The 20,374-nt window shown below is 48.2% G+C and overlaps 1 protein-coding gene across 1 annotated transcript; it reads left to right on the top strand.

Annotated features, from left to right (window-relative positions):
• Window positions 1-541: 541 nt before the first annotated feature.
• Window positions 542-19,120, top strand: LOC129704157 (zinc finger protein 154-like). The gene is made up of 10 exons (XM_055647078.1): window positions 542-1,487; window positions 3,804-4,250; window positions 5,638-5,900; window positions 7,341-7,467; window positions 8,391-8,497; window positions 9,569-9,705; window positions 10,286-10,368; window positions 12,448-12,616; window positions 13,682-13,782; window positions 16,184-19,120. The coding sequence occupies exons 2-10, from the start codon at window positions 3,941-3,943 to the stop codon at window positions 16,399-16,401; spliced, it is 1,515 nt and encodes a 504-aa protein (XP_055503053.1). The 5' UTR covers window positions 542-1,487; window positions 3,804-3,940; the 3' UTR covers window positions 16,402-19,120.
• Window positions 19,121-20,374: the final 1,254 nt, after the last annotated feature.

Here is a 20,374-nt window from a genome sequence, read left to right as displayed (position 1 = left end):
AAGGTACAACATTTCTTGCAAGATAATGGTCCGATAAAGTACGATTAAAGGTCTCCTTCCTGGGAAAAAGATTCTGTCTTCCCTATTTATGTCTCTCCTAATCTTGCATATTGCTATCAGGTTTCCCTGCAACCTCCAGAAAAGTCTGTTCAACATCTCCTTAAGGCTAATTCGCACCAATCCAGGCTTCATTCTGGTAAACCTCCTCTGTAGTTCTGAAACCTCCACATCTTCCTGTAATGGGGCGACCAGCTCTGCACGCAATGCCACAAATGTGGTCTAACCCAATAAAGCTGCATCAAGACTTCCTGAATCCTTAAATCTTTCCAGATAGGAGATGCAGGAAAAATGCAACTCAGGCCAGAAACCAGCTGGTCAAAGACAATAGGTTGAAGGTTAGAGGGGAAAGGTTTAATAGGGACCTGAGGGGCAACTTTTTTTTCTCCTAAAGGGTGGTGGGTATAAGGAATGAGTTGCCAGAGAAGGTAGTTGAGGTTCGATGGTGCTTTTAATGTCACAAATGCAAACACATAGTGAAATTATTTTCTTACCGACAGTCCAGTATAGTATTACCATACTCGAGTACATTCCCAATTAGCAAATTGTACTGAAATTGTCTACTGATCCTGCATTTCCAGAGTCCAGTCCATGCTCTGTCTATTGTGAGTGGCACCTGTTCTAGGCAAGCGCCTACGACTCCACGAATAGTATGATTTGACTGGATAGCAGTGGAGAGCACATAAACAGAGGCAGTCCACTGTATGCTCCTTAGATGCTCCCGCTGAGTTTCTCCAGAATTTTTGTCTACCTTCGATTTTCCAGCATCTGCAGTTCCTTCTTAAACTTGTTAACCACTGTATATCTCGGTATACGTGTCAATAATAAACCAATACTTATAATTTTTGAAACACCACACCGCATATGCAATCAGCAAACTCCAAACAGTTAGTTAGTCCCATTTCTGTGGGCAAATAGGACTAACTTAGATGGGACATCTTGGACAGCATGGATGAGTTGGGCCAAAGGGCCTGTTTCCGCTCTGTATGACTCTAATACATCAATAACAATGATTTTTAAAAAAAAATCATTTTGTACAACTATATCGGTTGAGGGACGAATATTGGGCAGGACATGCAGGCAATAGTGTTTACTCCGAGCAAGTTCTATTGATCAGTCTGAAGAAGGATTTTGGCCTGAAACGTTGCCTATTTCCTTCGCTCCATAGATGCTGCTGCACCCGCTGAGTTTCTCCAGCATTTTTGTGTACCTTCGATTTTCCAGCATCTGCAGTTCCTTCTTGAACACAAGTTCTATTGACCTTGGGTTCCAATGTTGCCAATGACCAGTTGAACTTGGAGATGCAGGCAGGTCCTCCCGGCCGGCAGGGGGCGCCGGGGCAGCAGGAGGCGGGCCGCTCTTTCCCTCCCCGCACTCTCTTTGACGCTGGGCCTCCAAGATGGCGGCGCCTAGGGCTTCGCGGAACGAGGGTGCGGGAAACGATCAACTTACTTTCCTCTCTCTATTTAAAAATCGCAAGGGGGAAAACTTCAGCAAACGAATGCAACCGGTTAGATACAACTTTGGGCGGGAGCAGCTGCATGGAGAGAGCTGCAATTAAGCGTTGTTGTTGCAATGGGAGCTTGGTTCCGGGACCCGGGAGGGACAGGGCTCGGGCAGGCGATCTGCAGCTGAAAACAACCTTTTGCAACGAATTGCACCCATAAAGACCGAGTTTGCACCTTTAATGCAACATTTGTCGTTCAGTGCATTCTCTTCCTGCTTCTTCTTGTCCTTATTTAGTCTGATGTTCATCTTGCCCTGGTGATTTTCTTGCAAAGGTTGTGTCACCGGCATTCACAGCCGAAGAGGGGCTGAAGGGCCTCTTCGTGTGCTGTGTTGCTCGACCTTCTTGTTGATTTTGCAAGGGTTGTGTTTGTGTGTTTTGGAAATAATTGTTTTTTTCTACTTCCTCTAAACATAGCTCAGTTTGCTTTAGATTGTAGAATATATTCAATACAGCACAGAAACAGTCAATTAATAGACGCTTTGGCCCAACTTGCTCATGCGATCAAGGTGCCCCATCTACATTAGTCCCACCTGCCCTTGCTTGGCCCATATCTCTAAACCTTTCCTATCCATGTACCTGTCCAAATATTTAAATGCTGTTATGGTACCTTCCTCAACTACTGTTGCTATGGTACCTACCTCCTCTGGCAGCTCGTTCATGCCCTCACCACCCTCTGTGTGAAAACGGTGACCCTCGGGTTCTTATTAAATCTCTTCCCTCTCACTTTAAACCTATGTTCTCAGGTTCTTGATTCCCCTGCTCTGGGTAAAAGACTGCTCATTCACCCTATCCGCCTCATGATTTTATACACAATGTATAAGATCATTTATTACACCCCTTCGACCCGCAATGTCATTCCCGTTCTCATCTTTGACTCAACGCTTCGAAGGATGCACAACAAAACTAGAGGAACAGCATCTAACCTTTGACAAGAGACTTCTCAGCCCCTAGGAGCCAGCACCAGACGCAGCAAATTTGGATAAGGACCCTTCTGTGTGTATTTTCCTTTCCTCTGGACACACCTTTCATTCCTTGCCTCTTTATTCTCTCAAGTCTTTTACACCATCACAAACTTTTGCTCTCCTGCCCTCTATGCTTTTTTCCCCAATTTTTATTCTTATTTGAAGTACGGTGTACATGCCTTCATTGGTCAGGCATTGAGTATATGAGTCATGATGTAGCTATATAGGACTTTGGTCAGGCTGCATTTGGGGTATTGTGTGCAGTTCCAGTCGCCCCATTACAGGAAGGATGTGATGGCTTTGGAGAGGGTGCAGAGGAGGTTTACCAGGATGATGCCTGGATTAGGGAGTATTAATTACAGTGAGAGTTTGGCAGACTTGGATTGTTTTCTCCAGATTGCTGGAGGTTTGCAGGGAGATCTGATAGAAGTATATAACATTATGAAGGGCCTCAATAGGGTAGACAGAACATTTTATCTATGCCCTCTAAATAATAGAGGGGAGAGATTTAAGGTGAGAGGCAAGTTTTTATATACAGAGGATAGTGAGTTCCTGTAACATGTTGCCGGGGTGATGATGAAGGCAGATACGTTTGTGGCATTCAAGAGACTTTTGGATAGGCAAATGGATATGCAAGAAATGGAAGTATATGGATCAGGTGCAGGCAGATAAGAGTTTGGCTTGGCATCATGTTCAGCACAGACATTGTGGGCCGAAGGGCTGTTCCTGTGCTGTACTATTCAATGTTTAAAATTCTACTCATTTATTTCTTATTTTAATGTAACGTCGCTGTTTAGTAACGTGTTGGACAGCCTGTGTTTTTTCCCCTGTAGTGCAGGGAGGCTGAGGAGTGGCCTTATAGAGATGTTTAAAGTCATGACGGACATGGATCAGGTGAAAGGCCGAAGTCTTCTAGAACTGGAGGGCATAGGTTTAAAGTGAGAGAGGAAAGATTTCAGAGGATCCTGAGGGGCAGCTTTTCCACGCAGAAGGTGGTGGTGGGTGTAGGGAATAAGCTGCTAGAGGAGGTAGATGAGGTACTATAACAAGTCATTTGGACAGATGAGAATATCCATTGTAGATAAGAAACATTTAGAGGGAAATGTGCCAAAAGTTGGCAAATGGGACTAGACCCTCTGTTACCTGACCGTTCGAGTTTCTCCAGCACTTTGTGCCTTTTTGTTAAGGCAGCAGATAGCTCAGTAGCTCACTGAATGAGTTGGGCTGAGGGACCTATTTAACTTCATGACCATGTTAATTCTGTTTCTCCGCAGATGCTGCCTGACCTGTTGAGTGTTCTCCCTGTCGCCACTCAAGCATCTGCAGTCGTTTGCTTTGGCGTGGGAGGTGGTGGGCGAGGGGTGGGATCGTTGCGTTAGACCTTGGCGAGACGGAGGACCCTCGTGAGGAGATGGAGGTTGCCGAGTGCCCGTTGGCTGGGGCGGGCGAGCTGCGGGCCAGTGTTGAGAGGGCAGAGGCCACGTTCCCCCCCGGTGCCAGCGACTCCCCCTCAGACTCCCTCTCGGAGGGTCACGTGGTCACCATGCAGGCACAGACCCACCCTTTGCCACAAGGACACCTGGCTCCAGACTCCGAGCCGACCAGCGGCCGTGGTGACTCTATCCCTCTGCCAGATGCCTTGGACGGATTGGCTGCCGGCGGCGGTCAGCTGACAGGAGCTCCCATGCCCTCCGACCCTCATAGACTGGACGTGACGAGAGGTAAAGATGCACCGTGCGGTCACAGTGTGGCGTACATCGCGGAAACAGGCCCTTCGGCCCACATTGTCCCTGTCGTCCAAGTTGGCATATTGGGAGGCAGTAACAAGGAACTACAGATACTGGTTTACAAGAGAGGCCACAAAGTGATGCAGGGAGGGGGGAAAGATTTAATTGGAACCCAAAGGGCAATTTTTCACTCAGATGGCGGCACAGTGGCACAGCGGTAGAGTTGCTGCCTCACAGCGCTAGAGACCTGGGTTCAATCCTGACTACGGGTGCCGTCTGTACACAGTTTGTACGTTCTTCCAATGACCGCGTAGGTTTCCTCCGGGTGCTCCAGCCTCCTCCCACATTGTCACGTGCACCGAGGTACAGCGCAAAGCTTTGATTTGCATGCTATGCAATCAGTCCAGATAATACTATCGGATCAGATATACAATCAAGTCGTCAAGTACAATAGGTGGAGCAAAGGGGAAGATACAGAGTGCAGAATATAGTTCTCAGCATTGTAGCGCATCTGATCCAGAGACAAAGTCCAATGACCACAATGGGGTAGAGGTGAATCGAACAGTATCCTAGCTTATGGAAGGATCGTTTTGAAGCCTGATAACAGAGGGGAAGAAGCTGTTAACGAGTCTGGAGGTGTGCACTTTCAAGATTCTGAATGGTCATTCCATCAGCTCGGGTACTGTCCAATTCACCTCAACCCCATTGCGGATATTGGACTTTGTCTCTGGAACTGATGCGCTACAATGCTGAGAACTGCACTCTATCTTCCTCTTTGCTCTACCTATTGTACACATTTGGCTTGATTGTATTAGGTATAGCATTATCTGATCTGATTAGCAGCATGTAAAACAAAGCTTTTCACTGTACACGTGACAATAATATACATGAACCATACAATTATAATTAAGTATGGGGGAGGGGAAGGAATGACCAGGGTAGGACAAGTGATAGAGCTAGCTACATAGATAGAGAGACAGTGTGCAATCAGGCCCTTTGGCCCTCTGTCCACGCTGACCAGCGATCCCTGCACAACAACACTATCTGACACATAAAGGTCGATTTACAATTTTTCTGAAGCCAGTTAACCTACAAACCAGCACGTCTTTGGAGTGTGGGAGGAAACCAGAGCACCCGGCAAAACCAAACGTGGTCACAGGGAGAACATACAAACTCTGTACAGATAGTGCCCATAGTTGGGATCGAGCCCGGATCTCTGGCGCTGTAAGGCACCAACTCTACTGCCGTACCACCAGTCTATGATGGTGTTGGAGTTACTGTTCAGGACGTTGACTCTCAGTTGGGACTTGAGTCCCCCGCGTTGGGTTACAGAGATTGCCTGGGTTTACTGTTGAGGTCTGTTCCCCTCTTGCACCCGCAGAGAGCTGGGACCTCCTGGAGACGGCGCAGGTGCTGAGCGAGATTGCCGGGCCCTTCCCGCCGGGCAGCGGCACGTCGGAAGAGGAGAGCCCGCCCAATCCCTTGGCCCGGGTGTCCGACCCACACCTCCTGGTCCTGTCGACGGCGCAGACGGAGAACCCCGAGCTTCAGGTGACCGAGGAGGTGATTCTGGAACTCCCCAACGGCATCAAGATGTACGGCAAAGACCTGTCCGGCCTTACGGAGCTCCTGCATCCAACACAGGTACTGGAACATAAACTGCAACCGGCAGGAGGGAGCAGTGGAGTCTAATGCAGAGGAGTGCGAGCTGCTCCATTTTGGGAACTCTAACGAGGGCAGGACCTACACAGTGAACTCGAGGGCCTGAGCTATAGGGAGATATTGGACAGGCTAGGAATTTATTCCTTGGAACGCAGGAGGATGAGGGGTGTATTAGATCATGAGAGGCATAGATAGGGTGAATGCGCAGTCTTTTACCCAGAATCAAGAACAAGAGGATCTTAGGTTTAAAGTGAGGGTGGAGGGGGGTGGAAGATTTAACAGGGACCTGAGGGGCAACGTGGATGTATGAAACGAGCTGCCAAAGGAGGTAGTTGTGGCAGGTACCATCATGTTTAAGAAACATTTGGACAGATACATGGATAGGATAGGTTTAGAGAGATATGGACCAAAGGCAGGCAAGTGGGACTGGTGTAGATGGGGCATGTTGGTCGGTGTGGGCAAGTTGGGCCAAAGGGCCTGTTTCCACGCTGTGTGATTCTATGTCCATTAGTTTAACTTAGTTTCATGTTCTGCTAATCCAGCTGGTCATGTCGGGTCTCCACCATAATCACAAGAAGCATCTTAAATCAACAGGGCGGCACAGTGGTGCAGCGGTAGAGTTGCTGCATTGCAGCGCTTTCAGCGCCAGAGACACAGGTTCGATCCCGACAACGGGTGCTGTCTGTATGGAGTTTGTACGTGCTCCCCGTGACCGCGTGGGTTTTCCTCAGTGATCTTCGTTGTCCTTCCACACTCCAAAGATGTACAGGTTTGTAGGTTAATTGGCTCGGTATAAATGTAAATTGTCCCTAGTGTGTGTAGCGTAGTGTTAATGTGCGGGGAATGCTGGACGCTGCGGACTCGATGGGCCGAAAGGCCTCTTTCCGTGCTGTTGCTCTGAAACTAAAAAACTAAACCTAAAATATACTTAACAGGTTACATATAACTGTTGACCTATAATATGACTGTCCCTGCTCTGGGAGTGTGTGATGGGACAGCCCAGAACCAGGGGTCACAGTCTTAGAATAAAGGGGAGGTCATTTAAGACTGCGGTGAGAAAACACTTTTTCACCCAGAGAGTTGTGAATTCATGGAATTCCCTGCCACAGAGGACAGTGGAGGCCAAGTCACTGGATGGATTTAAGAGAGAGTTAGATAGAGCTCTAGGGGCTGGTGGAGTCAAGGGATATGGGGAGAAGGCAGGCACGGGTTATTGATAGGGGACGATCAGCCATGATCACAATGAATGGGGGTGGTGGCTCAAAGGGCCGAATGGCCTCCTCCTGCACCTATTATCTATGTTTCTATGTAGAGGGAGCTGCAGTCCGAATTGTGGAAGTAACATTACTGGTCTTGTTGATGATGAAGGTTTGCGGTGCTGAGTGTGATTTGCTTTTGGGACCGTGACCTTTCACCGGGCAGGTCCTCCTGCAGGTCGGCCCTCGGAAGTTCACGCTGGCCACGACTGACGCGCTGCTCCCGGCCGGCTCTCTGGTCTTCACCGTGTCACAGGAAACGACGCAGGATGAGACTCCGGTGAAGCAGCCAGGTGAGTCCCCTCATCACTTTAGTTTCATGTGTTTTGTGTTTTATGACTGTTGTCAGATCAATTTCCCTCCTGGGATAAATAAAGTTCTGTTGTATCGTATCGTCCCCCAACCCCCAGCTGGACCTTTAGTTTAGCTTGGTGCAGAGATACAGCGTGGATACAGGCCCTTCAGCCCTCAATGGTTCTTTATTGTAATGTATGCACTGCACAGTGAAATTCCTTTTCCATAGCTCACATGTGCATATGTTTTAATTTAGTTTACAGCAGGGAAACAGACCGTTCGGCCGACCGGGCACCCATTCTGTGCCGCCCAGCTATCCCTGCAGACGAGCACTATCCTGCATATACGGGGGACAATTTACAATTTTCAGCAGCCAATTAACCTACAAACCTGTACGTCTTTGGAATGTGGGAAAAAACCCGAGCACCCGGAGAAAACCTACGCAGGTCATGGGCAGAACATACAATCTCCGTAGCGACAGCACCCGTGATCGGGATCGAACCCTGGTCCCTGGCGCTGTAAGGCAGCAACTTTACCGCTGCGCCACTGTGCCGCCCTATTTTTATAAAAGTTGCCATATTTTGGTGTAATTTACATAAAAGTCCAAAGCGGCTCTCGATCCTAGTGAGCCCCAGGCTGCTGCCCCACGGGCCTCCCTGCCTCCCGCTCTGAACTTGAAAGCCGCTTTTGGGTTGACCCTGGAGAAAAGCCCACCGGGGGGGGGGGGGGGGGGGGGGGGGGGATGGGTGGAGTCATAGGGAGAACATGCAAACTCCACACAGACAGCACACGAGGTCAGGATGGAACCTGGGTCTCTGGCACTGTTAGGCAGCAGCTCCACCGCTGCACCATCTCTGAAGTGTAAAGTAGAGGCATTGGCTGTTGCTTCATTGCTCGCCACAGATCGTGTTTCTTTAAACAGATGCAGAAGTGGAAGGGAGCTTGTACAGATGTTACCTCTGCAGTTTGACCTTCAACCGCCGTGGCAATTACGTCCGACACAAGAAAATCCACATGGTCAACACCGAGGTTGGTGGGCTTCCTGTTTCTTCCCATCAGCAAAGTATGACCAATAGCTCACTCGGGGCTCTGTCCTCTCCTCTCCTCTCCAACTACCCCCTGAGACCTCTTCCCTCCAACCCCATTCCCTTGCCACCAATAATGGAAGAAACGTCCAGACACGAAACGTCACCTATCCGTGTCCTCCAGAGATGCTGCCTGACCCACTGAGTTACTCCAGCACTTGGGTGTTCTGCACAAGATTCCAGCAGCTGCAGTTCCACATGTCAGTACCTTCAGCTTGCCCATCAATGGCCTTGCCTTCAGCTCCCTGGGCACAATGTTTAGAGATACAGCATGGAAACAGGCCCTTCCGTCCACAGAGTGTATGCCCACCATCGATCACCTGTTTGTACTAGTTCATTCTGCTGCAAGAAGGGTCCCGACCTGAAACGTCACCTATCCATGTTCTCCAGAAATGATACCTAACCCACTGAGTTACTCCAGCACTTTGTGTCTTTTGTTTTTGTAGAATCCAGCATCTGCAGTTCCTTGTTTCTTCATGGCACTAGTTCCATGTTATCCCGCTTCTCATCCACTCCCAACACATTATGGGCAATTTTCAGAGGAACAATTAACTTACAAAGTTGAAGGGTTTTCTGCAGAGAACAAATATACCTCCAGGGGTGTGTTAGAGGCTGGGATCTTTCAAGGGGTTTGGAGGGTTTATGTGTCCAATGACAGATGCCTGGAATTGAGTTAAAGGCTGGGATCTATCGAAGGGTTTATGCACAGGAATGTACCCCTGGGATCTGGGACGTCTTTGAGGTATGGGAGGAAACCCACGCGGGCTGCCATGGAGCTGATCATTCAACACTGCTAATGCTGCCTCTTTCCCCTCTCTTCCCCCCCCCCCCCCCCCCCCCCTCTCTTCCCCCCCCCCTCCTCCCCCCCCCCCTCTCCCCCCCTCCTCCCCCCCTCCCCCCTCCTCCCCCCCCCCCTCCCCACCCCCCCTCTCTTTCCTCCCCCCAACCCCCCCTCTCCCCATCCTCCCGCTCCCCTCCCCACTCCACCTCTTTCCCCTCCACCCCTCCGATGCAGGAGGATGCCAGGTACAAGTGCCCCCACTGCGACCGGCAATTCATCCAGCATTGTGACCTGCGTAGACACACACACGTCCACACAGGGACCCAACCCCACAAGTGCGAGCTGTGTGGCAAAGCTTTCCTCAGAGCAAGGTAAGGGAACGGTCTCCCCGACGACCAGGGGCAATCTCACCCAGCCTCCTCCCCTATGGTTGGTGGGCACTGTACGATGGGCGCTGTACAGTGGGCGCTGTACGGTGGCCGATTGTCGGCACTGGGTCTGCACTCGCTGGAGTTTAGAAGGATATGGGGGGACCGAATTGAAACCTACCGAATAATGAAAGGCCTGGATAGAGTGAATGTGGAGAGAATGTTTCCACTACTGGCAGAGTCTAGGTCTAGAGGGCCCAGCCTCGGGATAAATGGATGTTCCTTCAGGAAGGAGATGAGGAGGAATTTCTTTACTCAGGGGGTGGTGAATCTGTGGAATTCATTGCCACAGACGGTGGTGGAGGCCGTCATTGGGTATTTTTAAAGCAGAGGTTGATTAGTAAGGGTGTCGGGGGTTACGGGGAGAAGGCAGGAGAATGGGGTTGAGAGGGAAGGATAGATCAGCCATGATTGAATGGTGGAGTAGACTTGATGGGCCGAGTGGCCTAATTCTGCTCCTGGATCCTATGAACGTATGACCTCCCGTTTGCTTCTGACGCTGTGTTCTGCTTGGCTTTTTCAGTGACCTGGTGGTTCACAGACGGTTCCACACCAAAGATCGACCCTTCCAGTGCGGCCAGTGCCAGAAATCCTTCTTCCAGTCTGGTGAGTTTGTCCAAGACCCTGTCCAGTCCAAACCCCCAGATCCGCAAACTCCCCAAACCCTTTGAATGATCCCAGCCTGGAACTCACTCTCAGGTGAGGGTTGTTCTGTATATAAACCTGTAAACCTCTTGATTACATCCCAGCTTGTAACGCAACCCGAGCATCTGTTATACTGTCCATAAACAGCCCCTGAAAATATCCCAGCCTGTAACCAGCAGGATATGTTACTGTCTATAAAACTCTGTTTACTCCAGCACTTTGTGTATATAAAACTCGATGATCCCAGCCTTCAACTCAATTCTGGGCATCTGGTATTTTGTGCAAAAACCCTCCTAACTGCTCAGTAGACCCCAGTCAGTAACTCCTTACTAACCAAGAATCTGCAGATCTCTGCCTTAAAATACCTAACAACTAGCCCTCCACAGCATATGTGTCAATGAATTCTACATGTTCTCTCTGGGTGCTCTGTTTTTCTCCCACATCCCCAAGACATGCAGGTTTGTAGTTAATTGGCCCTCTGTAAATTGTCCCTCGTGTGTAGGATAGAGCCAGCGTACAAGTGACTGTTGGTCAGCGAGGGCTCAGTGGGCCAAAGGGTCTGTTTCCGCGCTGTATCTCTAAAATAACTAACGATTCCAGTCTGCAGCTTATTCCCAGATATGTCAAAATGGAGAAGCAAAGAACTGGTTTATAGCAAATTGCTGGAGTAACTCAGCGGGTCGGGCAGCATCTCTGGAGCAAAAGGATGGGTGATCTTTCGCGACCCTGGTAATGAATAAGGTTGCGATGCAAAACATCACCCATCCTTTTTCTCCAGTGATGCTGCCCGACCCGCTGAGTTACTCCAGCACTTTGTGTCTATCCTAGACATGTCAATGTTTGTTTGGGACCATTGATTTTCAAGACCTTTCCAAATATGCAATTTATTTTAGCTGAAGCCTCCCATCACTGCCCCTGATATTGAAAAACTCCAAGGAAGCAAACCTAACGCTGGGCCCCATTCAATAATAATAATACAATCTTCATCCCCGGTGGAGTTTATTGCTTGAATCGACCTTGCGGAAGTACTTATGACTGAGGAGAGAATGTCCAGTTATTTCAATGTGAAGACAACTGCTGCTTAACGAGATCAGGTGCCTTGTTGCAGCCTTGACTTTAGCAGCCTGTCACATGAGATGCCTGTACACATCATGGTGGCAGTGTATGAAGTTCATTGGAGATAGACACAAAATGCTGGAGTAACTCAGGCGGGCCAGGCAGCATCTCTGGTGAGAAGGAAAGGGTGATGTTTCAGGCCGATACCCTTCTCCAATCTGAAGAAGGGTCTCAACTCGAAACGTCACCCATTCTTTTTCTCCAGAGATGCCACCTGTCCCTCTGAGTTACTCCAGCATTTTGTGGCCACCTTTGGTGTAAACCAGCATCTGCCGTTCCGTCCTTTACATATGAAATCCATTCACAACTTCAAAATCATTTTCAGCTTGTGGACTCCACACAATATTCGGACTAGATTGAACATCACTCCTGTAGCTGAATAGCCTCCCGGGGCAGCACATTGGCCAGCGTAAGAGCTGCTGCCTTACAGCGCCGGAGACCCCGGTTCAATCCTGACCACGGGCGCTGTTGGTGTATGAATGGGTGATCGCGGGCTTGGTGGGCCGAAGGGCCTGTTTCCGTGCTGCATCTCTGAACTCCACTAATAAAATATCAAACCCATCTGTTGGAATCTCAGGTTGAAATATAGGAATATTTTACATTTTGCATCCCATTCAATCTGTATTCACAGATGTAAGCTTAACAATCAATAGTTCCACATCACCTACAAATATCAATGTGGTAAGCACCCTACTGATGGTTGGCATGGACTCGGTGAGCCGAAGGGACTGTTTCCACACTCCCTCTAAAGTCTAAAGTAAAGGAGGCTTGACGGAGGCTCCCATGATCAGTGTCTATCACAAAGCTGCCATTGAATAATGGACCACACATCGACTGGTTTGAAGGTAGTAGGAGAGGAAGGGGATGGAGGGCATTGAACCCTTGGCTGTGGACCCTTTGTGCAATTGGTGATTTACTCCACAGGTGACCTCCGGCGGCATGTGAGGAACATCCACATGACCAACGCCCGGATGTTGAGCTGTGGCCACTGCAAGAAGAAGTACATCAAGGAGGCCACGCTGCTCCACCACATCCAGACCGTGCACCAGGATATCCTGCTGCACACCCTGAAGGAACAGGAGCAACACAGCAGGTACGTTTAGTTTAAAGATATACCGCGGGAACAGGCCCTTCAGCTCACTGAGTCCGCACCGACCAGCGACCACCATTCGTTCATTCATCATCGTTGAAAACTTTAGCGACGCAGCAGTGCTGGTTTCCAACTGGAACGGTGACGGACGCACCACACGTCTCCGTCCTCCAGTTCCTGCAGACTTCTGCCGCTGGAAGTATAGGATTTTGGTGTGTGTGCTTTATCATCATTCCTCGCAATGCAATGTACGACAGTGATCGCCACTTCTACTGAAGTGTGTGTGGCTCGCTAGAAGCCCATCTGCCCTTTGACAGGTCTTGTTTTTGGTCCTGCTGGTGGTCCACAGCCCCCTCCTCACCTGGAAAACCTGGTGGGGGAGACTGTTTAGTCGCAGACTATCCAACCTTGGAGGATTACATGGTTACATGGTACCCGTGGCGGGGGGGGGAACTCCTCCTCTCCCCCCCCTTTGTCTTTGGAGTGTGGGAGGAAACTGGAGATCAGGAGAAAATCCACGCAGGTCACAGTGAGAACGTGCAAACTCTGTACAGACAGCACCCCCTAGTCAGGATCGAATCCGGGTCACTGGCGCTGTGAAGCAGCAGCTCTACTGCTATGCCACCGTGCCGCCCGTTTAACTTAGAGATACAGTACGGCAACAGGCCCTTCAGCCCACCAACCGTCAATCAATCAATCACACTAGTTGCCAGGTCCGATTGTTTCGTACCTTTTCATACCTCTATTTTCCCTCCCCCTCTTAGTCTGAAGAAGGGTCTTGACCAGAAACGTCACCTATTCCTTTTCTCCAGAGGTGTTGCCTTGATCCACTGAGTTACTCCAGCATTTTGTGTCTATCTTCGGGGAGAGGGCATGAGAATGTGGTTGAAATGGAAAGAAAGATCAGCCATGATTGAATGGTGGGGTAGATTTGATGGGCCAAATGGCCTAATTCCAATATTATGGCATGAACATCATTGTATTTGACTATTGTTCATGTTGAGCGAGCAATTTATTGAATGTTCCCGCTGCTGTGCGTTGATTTGTGTTTCTACCGCTGTCTTGCAGTGATGTGATGGTGGCGGAGGTCGGAAATGGAGACGAGGACGAGAGGGTATTGAGCGGCTACAGACTGCCGCACGTGGAGACATCCACTACGGATGATAACGGTGAGTGGAACTGCCGGCAGGGGGCTGCTCGGTCTGGCTGGGTGAACAAGATTGTACAGTGGTGACGTGTGTTAAGTCAGCGGGGTTCCAGGTGTGAAGACCTTGGATGATCCTAACAAGCGGGTTAAGAACACAGGGGAGAACGTGCTGTGAGTGGCACGGTGGTGCAGCGGTAGAGTTGCTGCCTTACACTGCCAGAGACCCCAGTTCCATCCTGACTATGGGTGCTGCCTGTGCGGAGTGTGTGCGTGATCTGCGTGGGCTTTCTCCGGGTGCTTTGATTTCCTCCCACATGCCAAAGACATACAGGTTTGTAGGTTAATTGGCTTGGTAAAATTGTAAGTTGTCCCTAGTGCTAGAGTACTGGGTGGTTGCTCTTCAACGGAGACTCGGTGGACCGAAGAGCCTGTTTCTGCGCTACATTAAACAGAAATGGGCTCTGTGCTGATCTCCTCTGCATACATGTGACCCATCTCTATCTCTCTATTCCTATTAAAAACCCTCAAACTGTCGTACATTTCCCACACCACCGCTGGCAGTGTGTTCTAGGCCCCCACCACTCACTGGAACAGCTCTTCATTTTCCTCTATGTTACTATTTATTTTCTCACACGGGGAGAGGAAAACATGCACATCCTGACCCACCAGTCACGGCTTCCTGCTCTACATTTAATAACTGCTTCACTCCGATGTGCTCTCCACTTCTAACCGCTCCCATTCACATATCGATCATGCCAGCCTGGTTTCCAACATCCTCATAGTCACCCCAGGTTTACCCTATCCGAGGCTCAACACCCCTCCCCTCGCCTCCTCTTAGAACAATACATCATGTGAACCCTCCTTCCCACACAGACCTTTCAGTCTGGGGTCCCCTTCACTGTCGGAGTGAGGACCCACGGAAACTAGAGGAGCAGTACCTCATATTTCACTTGGGCAGCTTACAACCCAGCGATATGTACCTTGATTTCTCCAATTTCAAGGAACCCTCCCAGTTGTCCTGCCAGTTCCACTGCTGCACCCTTCCAGTGGTCATCTGTTGCCAATCATCATTTTTTTTTTTCTGGCCTTTTCCTCCCTTCAGTTCTCTTTCTCTCCAGAAGTGTCTTGACCCGGAAACTTAACCCATTCATTTTTCTCCAGAGATGGTGCCTGACCCACTGAGTTACTCCAACACTTTGTGTCTATCTTCAACACAGGAACAGACTTTGTCCCACTGTGGCAAATATGCCAACTAAAACTAATCTCTGCTTGTATCCAATCAATATCCCTCCGTTTCCTGCATATCCACACACCTAGCTAAAAGCCTTTTAAACACAGCTATCCTCTCTGTCTCCACCAGCACCCCTGGCAGCGTGGTCACGGGAGCAACCACCCTATGTGTAAAAACACTTGGGAGAGATTTAAGTCGAGCTTTCTATTTTATTTTCCCCACTCACAGCCTGGTTGTATTTGGAACAAGCTACCAGAGGAAGCTATAGAAGTGTTTATAATTGTGACTTTCAAAAAGATAGTTGAAGAGTAGGATGTGGAAGTATACAGGCCAAAAGCAACTTGCCCTGAATGACGGCCGGTTGAAGGGCCCGTTTCCATGCTGTACAGCTTTATGATTCTGTGATCCATCCAACGATGGGGCTCAAAAATTGGAGGTGTAAAGGGACTTGGGAGTGCTGGTGGCAGGAACCCCAAAAGGTTAATTTGCAAGTTGAATCAGTCGTAAGGAAGGCAAATGCAATGTTGGCTTTTTACTTCAAGAGGATTAGACAATAAAAACAGGGATGTAATGCCGAGGCTTTATGGCACTGGTCAGACCGCATTTGGAGTATTGTGAGCAATTTTGGGCCCCATATGAGGAAGGATGTTCTGGCATCGGAGGGAGTCCAGAGAGGATTCACGAGAATCATTCCAGGGAATGATTGGGTTAATGTATAATAATCGTTTGACGGCACTGGGCATGTAATTGCTGGTGTTTATAGGGGTGGGGGGGGGGGGAGGCACTGAAATCTACCGATCAGTGAAAGGCCTGGATAGAATGGATGTGCAGAGGATGTTTCCACTAGTGGGGGAGTGTAGAACTGGGGAGCACAGCCTCAGAATAAAATGATGTACCTTTAGAAAGGAGATGTGGAGAAATGTATTTAGTCAGAGGGTGGTAAAGCTGTGGAATTCATTGCCACGGATGGTGTGGAAGCTAAGCCATTGGGTATTTTTAAGTTTAGATCGAGAGGTTCTTGCTTGGTACGGTATCAGGGGTTACAGAGAGAAGGTAGGAAAACGGGATTGAGGGGGAAAGATAGATCAGCCATGATAGAATGGCAGAGTAGACTTGATGGGCCAAATGACCTAATTCTGCTCCTATGTTTTGTGGACATGAATGCTGAGCAATGCTTTTTATTCCTCCACAGTCCTATCAACCGAGGCAGGTGTACATGGGGAGACTGCTTTGGAGGAGCCACATGCCCCACATTACGATACAGAGACCAATCCTTCTGTCTCAGGCCAGCTGTTGGAATCCACCGTCACGGACAGCGCGAGGGGACAAATGCAAGCTCTCCTAGGTTGCAGTGGGTCAGGACCCGGCCTTGTGTTGATAGACATGCACCCTGCGGTGACCATAGCTTAGCGGCTGGAGCTGGGAAAGCACTGAGACTGACCACCAGTGAAGTGAACTGACATTTCTTCTTTGCCAAGCACATGCTCCATTTTTCATCTGCAGAGGAAGATGTGATCCTGTGTAAGTTTGCAGTTACTTTAGAGATACAGCATGAAACAGGCCCGCCGATCACCCCGTAACCTAGCACTAACATACAGACGATTTACAAGTTTACCAAAGCCAATTAACCTGGATGTCTTGGAAGTGTGGTAGGAAACCGGAGCATCCGGAGAAAACCCACGTGGTCCCAGGGAGAAAGTGCAAACACCATACAGATAGCACCCGTTGTCTGGATCAAACCCGGGTCACTGGCGCTGTAAGGCAGCAACTCTACTGATGCACCATCATTGATCCTGTGTTATGTTGAATTGAATTGTACGGAACTGAAACAGACCTTTCTGCCCATCGTTAACCATTGATCCCAAAAACATTTAATTCTGACCAAGGAAAGCTCGGCATTCAATAATACCAATTGTGGCACTAATCTCCAGGGTTCGGGTGCCATTATCACACAACTTGTATTCCACTGGAGGAGCCCATGGTGAAGGAAAATTTAATGCTCAATATCAGCTTATACTTGGAATGACAAAGTGCTGGAGTAACTCAGGTGGTCAGGCAACATCGCTGGAGAATATGGGATAGGTGATATTTCGGATCGGGGTCTGAAGTCACCTACCCATGTTCTCCAGAGATTTGGAATATTATTGGAGAAACAATTCAACAGATATGCAGTCACATCTCTGGCCCTTGTTCAGCCATCTGTCAATCAAACCCCCCTCACTCGAATCTGAAGGGTCCCAACCCAAAACGTCACCTATCCATGTTCTCCATGGATGCTGCCTGACCCGCTGAGTTACTCCAGCACTTTGTGTCTTTCATCAGTAAACCAGTTCCTTGTTTCTACGTGAGCTTGGACTTACCTTGTACTATTGCTGATGTTTTATTCATGCTGATCTTTCTTGCTCCAGTCACAGGGAGGAGGTATGAATTTTAAATTCCCCTCCTATTCCCATTCTGGTGCACACCCATTTCTCCCACTATCCCACCAGTCACCTTCCTCCTTTCCCCTCCTCTACGCTCATCTCTCTTCCCGAGTCCTTAGTTTTCCTTTTATCCCCCTCTTTCCCCTTACACCCAATATCCTTCCCTCCACCTTCCCATTTCACTCTTTTTATCTGACACCTTTGTCTCCTTTCCACCTCCAGCCAGTCACCCCCCCCCCCCCAACCTGCATTCACCTATCACTTGCCAGGCTTTGTCTAGCTCTCTACCCCTTTTCCAGCTTTCTCCCTCCTCCAATCAGTCTAAAGAAGGGTCCCGTCCCGAAAATGTCACCTGCTCATTCCCTGCACCGATGCTGCCTGACCCGCCGAGTTCTTCCAGATCTTTGTTTTGCTTGAATTTTGAACTCTACATTAGAAAAATATTTTTTGATTTGAGTTTAGGAAATGAAGTACAAAATTGCCACAGCCAGAGACGCATTTTATAATTTAGGAGTGGTGGTTCAGAAATAATCCTGACCTTGGATGCGATCTGGATGGAGTTTGCGTGTTCTGTGATCGTATCGGTTTCCTCCCACATCCCAAAGACATGCGGGATTGTAGGTTAATTGGCCCTCCGTAAATTGCCCTTAGTGTGTATGGAGTAGTTGAGAATGTGGGATAACATAGAACTAATGTGAATGATGGTTGGTGTGGGCCCATTTCTACACGGTGTCTCTAAAGTAAAACCTACTCCCAGGAGCAACAGGCCCACAGATCCTTCTCACAACTTATCACCATGTCTAAATGCTGAAACTCTCAGCCAAAATCAAGGAAGGACATCAGTTCAGGAAGAGCACTGTGGGAACAAAATATGGACACTGGCAGCAATGCTCATGGCCTGAAAAGGAAGGGGAGACAACATTCTGGAGGGTGGAGGGTGGTAGATGAGGGATGCGGGGCTTGATGTTTTCGCCAGTCCTACGCACTCTTACCAGCAGGGGGCACAGTCCACCAGTCAGGAGTATAAGCTGAGCATCCAGATCCTCCCGAGATGCTGCTTGATACGCAAACTACTTCAGCACTTTGTGTCTATCTCCAGATCCTTAACATGACTGCTATGAAGTGTAGACACATTGTGCAAAGTTTGTTTCAGATCCCAAAGACTGGGCACAAAAAAAGACACCAAGTGCTGAAGTAATGCAGTGGCTCAGGCAGCATCCCTGGAGAAAAGGAAACCATGACATTTCGGATCGAGACTGCTTTGTTCTTTTCTCCAGAGATGCTGCCTGAGTTACTCCAGCATTTTGTGTCTATATTAGGTGTAAACCAGCATCCGCAGTTCCTTCCTACACCCTTCATACTTAGTTTGAAGGATTCCGACCAGAAATGTCAGGCATCAATTATACAACCCGAAACGTCACCTGTCCATACCCTCCAGAGATACTGCCTTACTCCAGCAGTCGTTTTTTAAATAAACCAGCATCTGCAGTTCCTTTTCTTTTTAAACCAAACACAGGGCTGTTCTGTCCAAAGTGTAGATACACAATTGTTCATTGTCACGACTGGGGCTTTGGATAAGCATTTAAATGAAAACACTTGCAAATCACTTTAACCATTTTATAAATGTACATATTATAAAGAGCTTGTACAGATATAGAATTACTTTGATTAGGAGGAAAGAAAATAAACTTGTATTCTGAAAACAATTCTGCTCCAAGAAACTAAATATACACAAACGTCATCCAATATTTACACACATCAGATACATAGAAGACTCAAATGCAGAATTCTGTATAGTGTAAACAGCACAAATCACAGGGAGATGCTTCAATAGTCTTTAACTGAATTCAATGCAATTGTAATTGTTGCCATCACTTTTGCTGTTAGGGGTGGTGTTTCACTGCTTCAGAATTCAGCATTGAACCTTTAGACAACACACATCTCCCCCTCTTTCTCCCGAGTGATCTGGAGATGTTGGATCTCATTTTAAAATCAAGTTATAATCAAAACATTTTTTTTTTTTGCTTCTGTTCATTTTGATTAATTAAAAAGGAAGATGTGCTCAGTTAAGTAAGAACTGGATGCCAGTGGAAACACTGATCCCCACCTGATGTAATCAGAGGCCATGTTGTTAATGCCTGATAGTGAAGACATTCATCTCATGTTATAATTGACTTTGCACGATTATTTCTGGTTAAATGTATTAATAGGGCAGCCAGGACAACTGTGTCAATGTGTTAGCTGTAACGTGCTACATTTGCTGTGTGGGTTCAACCTGCAGATCTGTGAAAGAGATAATGGACAGAAGAATGGGAACCGATGGAGTTTTAGCGCCGTTTCTCCACCTGCCCCGGCACATGGCACGCACCAGGGGAGTGTGTGACGCCCGCGGGAGTGTGCACCAATGCACACTTCCAATATGCACAGAAATAATGCTGGGATTGAGTGGAAATTTTAAACAATGTATATTCTGGTTAATTGGGTGTTAATAACAGAGTTGGGATGAAAACAACAATGCCCCGTGATTCATTTTGAGCTACTGTCGCTTCCAATTTCAATCATTTAGATTTCTATAAGTTATATCTGTTTTGAAAAAAGGTTAAAGTGAAATAATAGTTATTTCTCCATACATCCAAGAAATGTTTAGAGAGGTATGGTGGGTCCAAATGCAGACAAATGGGACTAGCTAGGATCAGCATGGACAAATCGGGGCAAAGAGTCTATCTGTGCTGCATGACCAAGACCTGCAACTCGTTTTTATTTCAAATTTTAAAAGTGCCTGCTGTATTTCTTTAAGCAATATAACAGGTCAGATTCAGCAGAACAGCACTCAGCTCTGCCAAATGAGGGATGTGTGGTGGATCAGAGAATAACAGAGCTGACCGTTGGTTGGTGTTGCGGTGGGAAAATGTGGACTTCTTCATCGCTCTCAAATCCAGGACAAAAGGAGGGTGCAGGTG

Source organism: Leucoraja erinacea, chromosome 15 (assembly GCF_028641065.1).
Source record: "Leucoraja erinacea ecotype New England chromosome 15, Leri_hhj_1, whole genome shotgun sequence".
In the NCBI taxonomy this organism is placed as follows: Eukaryota; Metazoa; Chordata; class Chondrichthyes; order Rajiformes; family Rajidae; genus Leucoraja; species Leucoraja erinaceus.
Note: the sequence above shows the minus strand (reverse complement) of the source record. Positions and strands in the feature narration are given on the sequence as shown.

Bases quoted from the DNA above. Each gene is read 5' to 3' on its own strand.
- LOC129704157 (XM_055647078.1), top strand. From the start codon at position 3,941: ATGGAGGTTGCCGAGTGCCCGTTGGCTGGGGCGGGCGAGCTGCGGGCC. The intron at 9,706-10,285 runs GTAAGGGAACGG...TGGCTTTTTCAG, and splicing joins AAAGCTTTCCTCAGAGCAAG to TGACCTGGTGGTTCACAGAC. The intron at 12,617-13,681 runs GTACGTTTAGTT...GCTGTCTTGCAG, and splicing joins GAACAGGAGCAACACAGCAG to TGATGTGATGGTGGCGGAGG.